The 11737-nt window shown below is 35.8% G+C and overlaps 2 protein-coding genes and 1 pseudogene across 2 annotated transcripts; 1 reads left to right on the forward strand and 2 right to left on the reverse strand.

The window, feature by feature from the left end:
- Positions 1–110: 110 nt before the first annotated feature.
- On the reverse strand, positions 111–2881 carry LOC18026007 (transcription factor ABORTED MICROSPORES). The gene is made up of 9 exons (XM_006409309.2): positions 2792–2881; positions 2380–2496; positions 2095–2262; positions 1950–2022; positions 1796–1864; positions 1082–1705; positions 754–1008; positions 482–658; positions 111–395 (listed from the first exon to the last, which is right to left on the reverse strand). The coding sequence occupies exons 2-9, from the start codon at positions 2478–2480 to the stop codon at positions 138–140; spliced, it is 1725 nt and encodes a 574-aa protein (XP_006409372.1). The 5' UTR covers positions 2481–2496; positions 2792–2881; the 3' UTR covers positions 111–137.
- A 2620-nt stretch (positions 2882–5501) lies between these two features.
- On the reverse strand, positions 5502–6883 carry LOC18026008 (annotated as a pseudogene).
- Positions 6884–10683: 3800 nt separating this feature from the next.
- LOC18026009 lies at positions 10684–11181 on the forward strand. Its single transcript, XM_024160429.1, has one exon. The coding sequence runs from the start codon at positions 10684–10686 to the stop codon at positions 11179–11181; it is 498 nt and encodes a 165-aa protein (XP_024016197.1).
- Positions 11182–11737: the final 556 nt, after the last annotated feature.

Raw genomic sequence — 11737 nt, forward strand, 5'->3', positions numbered from 1 at the left:
TTCTTTATTATTATTATTTCTTGAAATGGAAAAATCTTTAAAGCGTATTTATGCAGATGTTAATGTCTATTTCTTCCTCTTGTAAAGATCACACATCTTGCTATGAAAATCATAAGATAGCTCTGGGAACATGTTCCTTATTGGTTTTGGTAATGGTTGATGTGTTGGTGGTGGTGATGATGGTGAGCACTCTGGTTCATCTGATGATCATGTAGGTTAAGATGACCGCCTTGATGGTGGTGATCATCATAGTGTTGATAGTCAACTTCGTTCTTTTCGTTTTGCATGGAACCGGTTGCCATCTGATCATCATGCCATCCTCTAGATGTGTTCCGGGTTATTTCCAGCAACGAGTTCCTCACATGCTCAGCTTGCACCATCTCGCTATCATTTTTCTGTAACATTGGAGAGAATAAACAAGAACCATATAAGTTTTGTATGTTTTGTTTTGGTTTTTGTTTCTTCATTCTGCAGGTCATACCTCGACTTTAAAGACATTGGAGACAAGGCTGAGGAAGCGAGTCGTGTTAGCATTTGTAACCTCGAGTCCCAGAGAATCCAGTGCCTCCATTAGCCTTGTGAAGCCTCTTGGTTTGTATTCACAAATCACCTTTACGAAAAACTCTCTGCCATCTAACTGAGCCACGTCCACCTGCGGCTGAAACCCCCTCACCCCAAAACATAAACCGATCTTATGAGAATTGCTGTTTTAGAGTTCAATATAGAAAGGTGAGAGTTTATGTTCGCTCTAACCTCCATTTCTTGTCCTTTATCATTGTAATTCTCAAGATCAACATCTTGTTTCAGGTTAGGAACATTGGAGTTACACGAAAGCCCCTGGTGAAACGCAGTGACCACTGTCCCGTTCAGGCTCATCCCTCCTTGTTGCCTATTCGATCCATCCTCAGTCTCTGAATTCTCTTCAAGCTCGTCTTGAAGCTCCTTTGCCTCACTCTGCAACTCCTTAACGTAGTTGATTGCGTCACCAAGAATCGATGCCCTATCCAACTTTCATGCCAACAAAAGCTAGTATCAGAAAACACATAATAACGAAGCAGGAAACCTAGAAAGAAACATATACCTTGGTTATCCTGGGAACAAGCGACCGGAGAGCGTAAAGCCTATCATTTAGCTTCTTCCTTCGTCGTCTCTCAGCCATCAGGTTCTTGGCTTGAGCTTGTTTTCCTGACTTCTTCTTGTACTTGGGATCATCTTCATCATCAATCTGGTCACTACAATCCGAGCCAGTATCCAACCTTCCGTTCTCGTTCGTTTCCTTATCATTACCGACTTGCTGTTCGTTCACAAGCAAGCTAGGCTCGCCGATCACAGGAATCCCATCTTCTGACACCGTGTTAAATGGATTCATACCCATCATTTCCTTGTTACTATTCTCCGGGAGATACCCTAAAGCTTGATGATGATGATAATCACTCTTCATCTTCAAATGTTGTTGTTGTGCCTCATAATCACTCATCTGTGGCATGAAATTGAGCCGGATCTGATCGGCAGAAATATCGTACGACGATGGGAGATTCATCATGTCTTCATCCTTCGAACCCTTTGGATGCATTTCACTAGATAACATCCCATACGGCTTCGATTCAACCTCGTCGGCTACCATCATGTTGATCGTTGCGGTATCGTCTATCATTATGTTGCAATGTCCCATTACAAAATCCACCACGTTCTGATCTTCAGCAACCTATACGTACACCCATTGATCATCACAAGCCACCACAAGTTTAACAATTAACTAAGAACAAAAAATATACATATGTGACATCAAACATACATGTCTGGTCGCAAAGAGCTCAACTAGTCCTCCTGGTATAGGAATTAAAACCCTAGTGCAGATTGTTTCCTGGAATCAAGAAAACTGAAATTTTGAGTGTTCTTGTTCATGTAAAATTAATCATTTGTTTGTGATTATTCAAACTTCAACGTACCTGCATAAAACCTGGCTCTGAGCTCTCACTCAACCAACCGGTCTGGTTAGTCAGAAGAGTCTCCGCATATATCCTACAACAAAGTCCATTTTATTTTCCATCTCTAGATTATATCTTATGAAACAATAAATATGCTCATACGTACCCGGAATCAAGAGGGATGGAAGAAGGAAGATGTGCAAGAAATTCACAAGATTTGGTGCGAGGATGATGAAACATAACATCCCTACAACCTCCGAAGCTAAACTCTTCGGTTCCATTGTCTTCTATGAGTTGTGTTCCACCACAACAGCATCCCATCCACTTCACAAACCTGTCTCCTCAAAAAAAACCGAAAAAGAAACAATGTGACGAAAGAGAAAGATTAAAAAACAAAAGAGAGAGAAAAACACTTTTAAACTTTATTGCTCATGAGAAGAATCAAATCAACCTTTGGTCTTCATTTAGTTTCCAAAGAACACAATAGTCCCAAGCTCTTGCACCCACAAGTGGCCTTAATTTCTCCAACAAGTTTTGCATACTACTCTCCATTCTCTCGAAATGATTACTACACAAAATAAAAAGAAAGAAGAAAGGCTTTCAAACATTTGTCATATCACCAATCATCATAGACCTAAGGAGTAGGATTAGTCGGGACAAAGACACCAAAATGGTAAAGTCCTCTTAAAACTCTAACCAATATTGTGTCAATATTTTTTTTTAAAATATGGTTCTGTTAGTAACAAAGGAGAGTTTTTGAGACGGCATAAAGAATTAGATAGGCAAAATGTACTTTTCACATGAATTCAAACTAAAGATGGAAACTAAAATGTCATGAAAAAATAACCCAACAAGAAACTTACACAAGATTCTCGGAAGAAAGAAGGTTCCTCAAAAATCTTGTGACTGTTGAAACTTGACAAGATAAAGCAAGAACAGCTAGAAAAAGAAGACAAGAGATTGCAAGAAAGAATAAGAAGAAGGCGAAGAAGAAACAATAGAAGCTAATTACATCCATACAAGGATGTGCTTTTCGTGTAAAATAACGTCACCAAAAACTTTATTTATATATGTGTGCTAGTGTATGAAAATATCTGTTAATGTCTTATTTTTTAATCTCTTTAAGAGAGATTGATGGTGCTTTGGTAGGTAAAGTGCAATACATGCATGAAGATCATATATATATATATATAAAGATCATATATATATATATAATATGGGATGTGGGATGTACATAAATAAATATCATGAAAAGAATTAAATTGTAAATGATGAAATGGGGCAGATTGCATGACCTAAGATAACGTGCAAAACCCTAACTACCTTTGTTGAGAGTTTCTCTTCGTTCCGTTTAGGTTATGCATTCTTCTTTCGGTGTCTCAACTACTATTTTTCCCTTTTCTTTTCTTTATAATTTTTCGTATTCAATTTAGTGGTTTTTTTTTTAAGTTCTAACAAAACTATGACAATTTAAGTCCTCATTATTGGTTCTTTTTAGTTCCGACTTAAATATTTATATCTCATATGACTTGGGAGATAGAATCTTTATAAATGATTGCGTGTAGACATATGGAGCAAAGCTTGGCTGGCTTTGTTTCCTAATCAATATCCATATACCCAACTGTGCACCTTTCATGAAGCTAAAATGTTGATTACGTAACAAATCACTGGCATAGTGCGACGTAAGTTTTTGCATCTGGATGCATCTACACACATGCCTCTCTTCAACATTTATGTCTTACGATATTCTCTAAAGAAACATTTTGTCTTACATATTTATTGGATTCTAAATTTCTAATTAAAGAAGTTTTTCGGTAAAACATTTCTTGGTCAAACGGTTGATCAAATTATCTAATCTTTTCATAAGACGTTTTGAATTTTGATTCCCAAAAGTATATTTTTTTAGAATGTAAATGAAAACTTAAAGGCAAATCCAGTATGATACAGTAAGAGTTGTACAACACAGTAGTGTGTTATATATGAAATTGGGTACTGTGAATTTGTATGCTGCGGATAGAATATCTATCGTATAGACATTTATTGTAGACGGTAAAAAATCATTTTGTAATTTCTAAGATAAAATCAAATTAATCTTAATGATATAGCACTCGACCAGGGAAAATAAACAGACTCGTTGGGATAACAAGAAATGTTAGAGAAGCTCCTCAAAAATGTTTAGAAAATGGTTGGTGAGATTTCTATGACTAAATGCCGGTAAAATTTAGTTTGTAAGCAATTAACAAAAATAGGGTTGTCTATTTTTTTCTGTCGAAAACAATCAAAGCTTATTTAAATATAAAAAATTTAAAATAATAATTGGATTAATTAAATCATGAATAACCTTACAAAAAAATTACATGTGAATTATGAATTTTATGGTGGGATCCATCTCTTGAGATTCGACTGGCTGGATAAGGCAATAGAAAAGTTCTACCAAATACCAGTAACATCATAAAGTTTAGTATTGTTACAACACCACTCCAAATTTAAAGTTGAGTTCTTCCTATACTATATATATAGGGGACAAATTGAAAAAAACAAAAATAGAAGAACTATATTTTATATTTCAACTTTATTTACTTTGATTGAAAAAAAATATGGTTAAGAAGTTTGACATCCTCAGTTAAAAACTTATAAGATTCAAGCTTAGATTATATATGAAGAATATCATATGTTCTTGAAACTGAAATATTATATAGACATCCCTATTATATTATATATAGCGGAGGAGAAGGTTAACAAGACAAGAGACATTAAGGTGGTGACTGGCAGAAGGACGTACACACCTTCTAGGTTGTTATCGATCTACAGTTTTGTATGATTTTTTTTTTCCTTTTAATCCACGGCCATATAATATATAGACTATGTTGATCTTTTTGTGAAAGTAAATACAAGTTTTCAATAAATGATTATTCTATCCGATGATATGTAATACGTCATCTGTTTCGCTTGAAGTGATATTTAACTAGAAAACCGTTCTCAATGTTCTATCAAAATTAACTCGTTTTTTTTGTACAAATTATACATTTCTTTTTACCAGGTGATTTGTCTTTAGGTAGACAAAATGATATATTAGTTTAGAGAAAAAATATTATTAAATATGTGAACAGCTTCTAAAATGAAGCAAATAAAATATGCTTTTAGGCTTTTAGCACTTCGTTTGTTGTTTTCTGGAAAATATAAAAGAACAAACGAAAAATCTCTGAAGAGAGTATTTATAACAAGTGTTGAACAAGCGTGAAAGAATTCGAGGGGTCGAGCTAGAAATTGGGTTGAAGCTAGAACCAATTGTGTAGGCGGGAATGATTATTCTATAGTTTAGGACCATCTGCAAATACTTGTAGGATATACACATATAATAAACCATTTGATATATAGCTTTATTATTTGGACTGAAAAACCATTTTGTATTACACATAACCCATATACATGAATCATCACTAAGAAACTTTCTCACAATTTATCTCAATCATCAAGAAGTTCACCCATTTAAATAAAACTCATTTTCTAAGTCCACTGTGATTCGCAGTGTTGTTTGTCCTTCATCATCTTTTTTGGTTTGATGATTAATGGTTAGACTAAAGTACGTTTCCACCGTAAACCCGATCGAGAATCAGGTATATCACAAGAAACATTGTAGTTATATCGAATTACAAGCTGAATACTATGACGGGCTTCTTCAGTGGAACACTTAACCACTAGGTGTCTTTTTTTTTTTTTCATTTTCATCGTGAATAAAACAACCTTTAGGGATCAAACTCGGTGTGTAAAGCATATAACGCATCAATATAAACTACACTGAAAAGCTATCTTGAAGATCTCAGAAAACTCACCGAAAAACTCTTGGGCAAGCCAATACCTTTTAAGGTCAAATGAAATTATTAGTTACACTTACATAGTTACATAGTAATGTGGAAGGAATTACTCCATATGATATTTATCAAAATTGTAATTTAGTATAAAAAAATTAAGTATGAAAGTTTTAATTGTATGTCAAAATTAGAGTATATAGATAGATGCATACTATAGTAAATGGAGTTTCTTATCATGTATATATGAATATGCAAATGTTGTGGTGAATAAAAAACTGCAAAAGACTAAATTGAGTGTTCAAATCTTTGTTGTTCTGTTAGTTTCATCCGTTTCAATTTTTTCCCCCGTCATGAAGCTCCGTACCTTATAGCTTTTGTAATTAAGCTCATGTTCCAAATCTTGGCAAGTATATATAATATATTCACATTTTATCCCATTAAAAATGATGGAGTTTTGAAATATATTTTTAAAAACGATATTATGTAACAGTATACCCTGAAATAAACCAAATGACTACAAACCATGCCAGGCCTGACCTGGTCCAGATACGCTAGTAAAAACTATAATATATTCTGGACCGAGACAACAAACAATAAAATACCTTTCTATAAGAACAATATACCTTTGGTTTTGTTTAAGGTCTCAGAACAATATACCCATGATATATGAGAGTAGTGAGGAGATGGACAATGATAATGAGCTGTAGGATCAAAAGGTATTGTCTATCAATGCACATGTGGTCGGTAGAGTAAAAATGGAAGATAATTAGCTCTGAATGAAGGCAGCGGCATCAGCTAGGAGGGTTAGCCCCTCAGAAGCTGCGGCTCTAGGCCGTGCTCGGTTGAGGACTAGTGTTAAAATAGCATACACCAAGAAGGCCATGAAGATGGAAGAATGTTCAAAGTTGTGAGGTGATTCGATGGGATAGTGCCGTGGGAGTCAAAGTAATGGTGTTTGAAGAGCCCCACTAATATGAAAGCTGATGAAGAGAACATGATGAAGTAGAGCTCTAAGTGGCTGAGCTTTGATATTGGGAACCATGGAAATGAAATAAATGTGTTTGGATGGAGACCAAAGAGTTTTATGTTGTTGAATAAGTGCCATAGGCCAAGTGCTAAGAAGACAAAACCTGGTAAAAACATGTCCCACAACAAGTGATCATCCCATGTCTTACTTATGTTTAGTTTTTGTGTTAGAGAGAGAGAGAGAGAGAGAGAGAGAGAGAGAGAGAGAGAGAGAGAGAGAGAGAGTTAGGAAATTTGTTGTGAACAAGAATTATCAATGAGTCGGTAAGTTTAATAAGAATGAGCTTTGAGGAGTTAGCTTAGAGATTAAAGGGTTTGGCCAAATTATTGATCTGACTAATTTTTTGTGGTTGATTAAAATCACGCCTGGAAGCCCAAAAGCTTAGCTGGCCAGACTTTTATACATAAGCCATAGAAGCACGTTTGCGTATATATTGAATCCTTTGATTGTGATCTCTAAGTTTTATGAGAGATATAGGAATAATTAGCTGTCTGAATATTAGTTCAGCAAATTCTAGCAATAATTGATTTATACTAACGTAACTTTTGGCACACGTAAACATTTCTAGTGATTATAAAATTATGAGCAATCGTGAAAGAATTTGAGGAAGTCGTCGAGCTAGAAACTGGGTTGAAGCTAGAACCATTCTCACAATTTTATCTTTCCCATTTAAACTATTAACAAAAATGCCATTATTCATCTATTATTTCGATTTTTCTTTAATTTGACTAAAATCTTCTTGGACCTTCTAAAGACCTTTTAATTACAAGAATGTCATCGTCTTCAATTTCTTCAACCACCATGAATAACCATGAAAATGGAATAAATGTTTCTCAACCAATTTTAAAGCTGTAATAAAACAAATATCTAAGCTCATTCACTCATAACCTTGCTCATTCTTTCATAATTTCTTCTCCAAAACATATGGGCAAAGTTACAATGTTTCGCGCCATGCTTTTTCGGTGAATTCTGGTTACTCGACACCTGGGTTGTTTAATTTCGGTGAAATCCTGAGTTCTGGGTGGATAAGAGAAACTTAGGCGAGCTCAATTTTGTTAAAGGTAATCCTCGCACTTCAATTTCTCCACATTTCAGTTTTTTTATCGCGAAAGTAGACTTTCCGTGAACTATACTGAAGTCTATGAGTCAACATAAGGTCATTTTTGCAATTGACTTTTAAAAAGTAGACTTCATTAAACCTCATGAGAAGTCTACTCGATATCCTTTGATAACAAAAAATAACATAGTAGACTTCATTTGAAGACTTTAGAAGTCTACGAAAGAAAAGAGGTTATTTTTGTAGTTGACCGTATTTTGACTTTTGGATTTAGACTTCCTTATGAAGTCTACTGTTTACATCTGCATACGAAGTCTACTTTTAAGTTACTTTTGTAGTTTGACCAAAAACGTATAGGTCATTTTAGTGTTTGACTTCTGTTTTTCAAAAATTAAAAAATTAAAAAAATTCTAAAAAACTTCAGTAGACTTCACAAAGAAGTCTTCTTTGTGAAGTCTACTTATGGTGTTCGGTCAAACTTAGAAGGAATCCTTTTTTTAGTAGACTTCATTGTGAAGTCTACTAAAAAAATTCAATTGCAAAAATAACCTATTTTGTTCCGTAGACTTCTATTTAAAAAGTAGACTTCAAAAGTAGACTGTCAGAGAAGTCTACTCTTACATGAAGTTTACAATAGAAGTCTACTGTGTTAGTCAATGCATCGGTCAAATGCTAAAGTAACCTTTTTTGACTGAAGTCTACTCCTGAAGTCTACCGGAGGAAAAGTCAACAGATTGGTCAATTGCAAAAATGACCTTTTTTTTAGTAGACTTCTCAATGAAAAAGTAGACTTCTCCTCCAATCTACATTTGAAGTCTGATTTAGAAGTCTACTATCCTATGTTTTTTTTAAAACACGTTTTAAGCAAATGTATAAACTATTTTTCAAATTTTTTGGTTTAGAATTCCTTCTTAGTAAATGATTGAACTACCCAGTGAATTTTATCTCATTTCATTGGATATTTATTGTTGAATCAGATGTTTCGATTTTTAAGGTACTTAGCTTATAAAAGTAGACTTCTCCTCCAGTCTACATTCGAAGTCTGCCTTAGAAGTCTACTTTTTGACGTTTTTGTAAAAACGCGTTTTAAGCAAATTTATAAACTATTTTTCAATTTTTTTGGTTTAGAATTGTTTCTTAGTAAGTGATTAAACTACCTAGTGAATTTTATTTCGTTTCATTGGATATTTATTGTTGAATCAGAAGTTTCGATTTTTAAGGTACTTAGCTTATCAAAGTAGACTTCGTAGTGAAGTCTACTCTTGATACAAAAAGTCTCTATGCAGTGTTTGCTAATATGGTTTATATGCTTATTTTTTCAGAGAATGGCTCAAATTCCAGTTGTGTACGGTGAGTGGAAGATTGAGGAGAATTCATGGCATTTTGTTGTTGACATGGGCAAAGGTGGAAGAATGTGGTTTTTGAACGATGGTTGCACCTTGGGGCAGCTTACTGAGATGGCGCGAGATGATTATAACTTGGGCAAGAAGACTGAGATCATCGAGTTAACCTACGCACTACCAGTATCAATGTTGCAAACTATGGCTCCAGATACACCTCCAATGCATGTCACCAATGATAGACAAGTTTTAAGCTTGATTGCGTTAAGCAGAGTGCATTTGTTACGTCTTTGTGTGTCCAGTCGAGTGGAGATGGATACTGAGGAGAACCAAGAAGGACCAGATGAAGATTTAGGTGAGGAGTCTGAAGAAAATTCAGAACATTCTACCGATGATGAGGCAGACAGTTCTGATGTGAACGAGGATGGAGAAGATGTCGACGATGCAACTTACTCTGACGGAGAAGATTACAGTGTCTACGGTAAAGTGAAAGATGAAGATGATGATGAAGATAAAGTCTGTATTGAAAAGGTCAGAAACCGATATGGTGAAACAGGGAGAACGCCCATGTCATGGTCTGATAATATATATGTTAGGGCAAGTTTCCCTACAAAAGAGAAGTTGTTATCAGAGGTTAGACTGACTGCGATAATGTTAAAATTTGCTTTTAAAACACAGAAGTCTACCAAGATCCTGTTTGTGGCTAGATGTCGAGTGGAAGGATGTGCTTGGATGGTTAGAGCGAGCGTGAAGAATGATGCATCCACTTTTTGGGTGACAAAATATGTGAAAGACCACACATGTTCAATAGCCCATCGAATGGCTCACCATGGGAAGTCTACTCCTAAGTATATTGGCAAGCTGTTTATAAGCCATTTGGGCATCATTGATGGACTTACACCAGAACATGTCAGGGTTTCAATGAAGCATATGTTTGGCATCAAGATGGATTACACTACCTCTTACAGATCTTTGATATATGCTCAACAATTGGTCAGGGGAACAGCTGAAGATGGATATGCGAGTCTCCCAGCTTACCTACATTCAGTGAACAAAGCCAATCCGGGAACTATATCAGCTCTTCATGTAGATTCGAATAACAAATTCAAATATCTATTTCTCGCATTTGGAGCATCGATTGCTGGTTTTGTTGTGGTTGATGGATGTCATCTAACAGGGTAATACGAGGGTACTTTGTTGGTTGCCACCGCACAAGATGGAAACTTTTAGATTTTTCCTTTGGCCTTTGGAATTGTTGATGGTGAAGATGATGCTTCATGGGAATGGTTTTTTTTCTAAACTGCGTGAATGTGTCTCAGATGGTTATCCTTTGGTGATAGTTTCTGACAGACATATTTATATTAAGAAAGCTTGTGAAACTATTTTTCCATGGGCAAAACGAGGGATATGCTACTACCATCTACAACATAACATAGTAACAAAGTTTAGGGGGAAGCAGTTGTTGTACTTGGTTAAACGTGTGGCTTATGCTTACAACCTCTATGACTACAACTGGTACATGGCGGAGCTGAGACAGATCAAGCCTGACCTTGCTGACTATTTGGAAGAAGCCGATGTCTCTCTTTGGTCCCGAGTTTATTTTGTTGGAGACAGATACAATATTAAGACTAGCAATGTTGCAGAGTCTATAAATGCTGCACTTAAGAAGGCCCGTGGCTATCCCATTTCTTTCCTCTTGGATTTCATACGAGAGAAGCTCGGTCGGTGGTTTTTAAAACGCAGAGAGGATGCTTTGAGTCTCACAACACATAATACTCGGGGAGTGGAGTATTTGCTGGCGATTCGTGGACATTATGCAGATGCAGTGGAGGTGGACCGAATTGACACTTGGAGATACTATGTGAAAGGAGGAACCAGGAATTGTATTGTTGATTTGGAACATGGAATGTGTGAATGTGGTGTGTTTTATATCGAGAAGATCCCATGTTCATATGCTATTGCAGCTGCATTAGCCGGTGGGATAGCTGTGGATTCCCTTGTATGTCCGACTTACTAAAAAAACTACTTGTTTGCCGCATACTTTACCAACATATATCCCCAAATTTCAGAGGTCCAAGGAGGCCCAACATCAATATGTCTGCCACCAGACATTCGCCGTGCACCAGGCAGACGGAAGAAGTCTCGGTGGCAATCATGGCTAGAAATTGCTAGGAGGAAAAGCAAGAAGCCAAGGAAGCTGCACAAAGTATACAGCTGCTCCCAATGCAAGCAATCTGGTCATACCCTACCGAATTGTGTAAGTTGAGCTAAACTCATCTAATAATGTTGAAATTTTTATTTAATATACTTAGCCGTCGAAGATTCACCAGGAATATAATAAGAAGGCTCCGGAATAGGAAGACAAAGCATTTATTGTTCTCAAAGAAGTCTGCTATGGAAGTCAACTAGGGAAGTCTATTGGGGAAGTCTACTGTCGAAGTCTACTGTGTATGTGATATTTTGTTAACGGTTATGTTTGAAACGACTTCATATATGTAACTGCTTTAACGACTTTAACGGTGCATATAACCGTTGTACCTGTTTGTGTACTGTATTTCTGCTTATAAATTCTC

The sequence above is a fragment of the Eutrema salsugineum genome, unplaced genomic scaffold, assembly GCF_000478725.1.
Source record: "Eutrema salsugineum unplaced genomic scaffold, Eutsalg1_0 scaffold_11, whole genome shotgun sequence".
Classification (NCBI taxonomy): domain Eukaryota; kingdom Viridiplantae; phylum Streptophyta; class Magnoliopsida; order Brassicales; family Brassicaceae; genus Eutrema; species Eutrema salsugineum.

Excerpts from the sequence above, each read along its gene's own strand:
- LOC18026007 (XM_006409309.2), bottom strand. The coding sequence starts at position 2,480 with ATGGAGAGTAGTATGCAAAACTTGTTGGAGAAATTAAGGCCACTTGTG. Across the intron at positions 2,263-2,379 it reads AAACTAAATGAAGACCAAAG|GTTTGTGAAGTGGATGGGAT; the intron begins GTTGATTTGATT and ends TTGAGGAGACAG. Across the intron at positions 396-481 it reads CCAATGTCTTTAAAGTCGAG|AAAAATGATAGCGAGATGGT; the intron begins GTATGACCTGCA and ends CCAATGTTACAG.
- LOC18026009 (XM_024160429.1), top strand. The coding sequence starts at position 10,684 with ATGGCGGAGCTGAGACAGATCAAGCCTGACCTTGCTGACTATTTGGAA.